This window comes from Sphaeroforma arctica (genome assembly GCF_001186125.1).
Source record: "Sphaeroforma arctica JP610 unplaced genomic scaffold supercont1.4728, whole genome shotgun sequence".
Lineage (NCBI taxonomy): Eukaryota > Ichthyosporea > Ichthyophonida > Sphaeroforma > Sphaeroforma arctica.
The window spans coordinates 1-2,303 of record NW_014035830.1 but is presented as its reverse complement, the minus strand read 5'-3'; the positions used below and the strand labels follow the sequence as shown (position 1 = coordinate 2,303).

The 2,303-nt window shown below is 40.3% G+C and overlaps 1 protein-coding gene across 1 annotated transcript; it reads right to left on the bottom strand.

The window, feature by feature from the left end:
- Positions 1–778: 778 nt before the first annotated feature.
- On the bottom strand, positions 779–991 carry SARC_14518 (hypothetical protein; the record flags this gene model as incomplete). Its single annotated transcript, XM_014291348.1, has 1 exon — positions 779–991. A coding segment is annotated over one exon (213 nt), but the record flags the coding sequence as incomplete, so codon positions are not given.
- Positions 992–2,303: the final 1,312 nt, after the last annotated feature.

Below are 2,303 nucleotides of genomic sequence, written 5' to 3'. Positions count from 1 at the left end.
CATATATATATATTCAATATATATACATATACATACATATATATATATATATATATATATATAGTCGTGATTATAAATGCGTACTAGTATACATATACGGGTGCCCTTTAAATACCTCGTCGTCGCCAATGATTTTCAGACTGGCCATTTCGATGGAGAGCCCGCCAAAAGTGAGTGCCCAAATCAAGAAGTCCACGATCTTGAGAGTCTTTCTCACGCCATCCTAAAGTCAAATACACAGATTTACTGTTAGAGTGTATTTGAGATTAAAAACGAAGGAACTAGAGCAAAACACCAAACGACCAGTAATTCAATACATCGGATACCAACAGCCTAGAGATATAAAAACCCTAAAACCCTAGAGATATACAGCACCAATGCGTATGTGTGGGAAGAACAAGTGAGACAACGTAAACTGACATTTTTGTTAATAGGAAAAAACCTAAAACCCTAAAACTCTAAACGTTTGGTTGAGACTGAATCCCTCATGAACTATGGACAGGCCATGTCCTGTCGCCACTGGCTGTACATTGGGCCCTGCTACTGCGTTGCACCATTACAATCTCGAGCATACACAAAGTCACAAAGGCCAACTCTGTTAGGTGTACATAGACCTCTTTAATTGTCGTATAGCAAGATTTAACATGCCCAACTTCTTCAATAATTGTCTTATACCAGATTCATATACACAACTATTTCTTGTTGGTGCTTCACATGCACACATGCACACATTCCTCCTTATTTGTCCTGTACCGTATCTCCCCCCTGGCCCACCTACCTGTTTGGGTTTCTTAGCGTTCTTCGCCTTATTCCCCGTGGTCTTCTCCTTCGCTGTACGCTCCAGTTGGCGTAGCACCACCGCAACCTCGTGCACACGCAGCGCCACAACGGCCGAGTCTCTCACATGCACATGCGAGTGTGTGACTGAGGTCTTGCAGAAGAGGTTGACATACGGCACCCGAACATAGGGCACGAGGACATGCACATGCGCCTGTGGGAATGGGAGGTAGAGGACTCAGAATATGTGCGTGTAGGCGGGCGTATGTATGGGGTATATTAGTGTATGTAGGCGTGTGCGCTAAGTGAGTACTCTTGTACGTATGTATGCTTGTAAGTGTATGCAATGTACATACGTACGCTTACAAAGTGTATGTAATGTACATATGTATGCTTGTAAGTGTATGCAATACACATATGTACGCTTATAAAGTGTATGAAATGTACATATGTATGCTTGTAAGTGTATGTAGTGTACATATGCACGCTTATAAAGTGTATGTAAGTTGTACATATGTGCACATGTGTAGAGGCGTTTGCGTTTGTAAACCAGTCACCAGATTCACTCATACCGATACTAAAGCCGACTTTGAAGCGGGCTCTGCAGTGACAACAAACCGGACACCTCGTGACACGAAGTTGACACTCAGGTTCAACCCTTTACTCCTCAGATACCATTCCAGGGCCCTGTGCGTGTACAATTGATTGTGTTGATTGTGTCGATTGTATTGCTTGTATTGATTGTATTGATTGTATGGATTGTATTTATTGTATTGATTGTATTGATTGTATTTATTGTATTGATTGTAATGATTGTATGGATTGTATTGATTGTATTGATTGTATTGATTGTAATGATTGTATGGATTGTATTGATTGTATTGATTGTATTGATTGTATTGATTGTATTATTTGTATTGATTGTATTGATTGTATTGATTGTATTGTCCGATTTCACGTGTTGATGACCAATTGCGTGACACTAGGGATCATTCAACAGACTGAGCAGAGTATTCTCGTGGGATTGAGAAACAGAGACTAAAAGAAGTGTTCGATGCAAACGACCACGTGGCAATATAAACGCGAATAGAGGTCACAGGAACGGGAGAGACAACGATGCAGTGACCGGGAATAGTACCAGCGTGCAGATGAATAACACAGGCAGTGAAGTACCATTATATCTGATGTGTGGCCTATGGTAGACCCAACCCTATACCTTGGACACGTTGCCATACGACCACGTACACTACACCACACGAAATATATAATGAAGCTAATAACCTCAACAGGAAATGTATAATGAAGCTAGTAACCTCGACACAAAATATTTGTATACACATGCACACTAGACAAGCTCAGGTACAAATGGGCGGTGACGTATAAAAACTCACAATCATAACACAGATATGTATATACGTGGAATACTAGATGAATCCATACAAGTCCAATCATTAAAAGGTCTATTAATCTGTGCAGACACACCACACACACACACGCATATATATATATAAATCAATATATATATA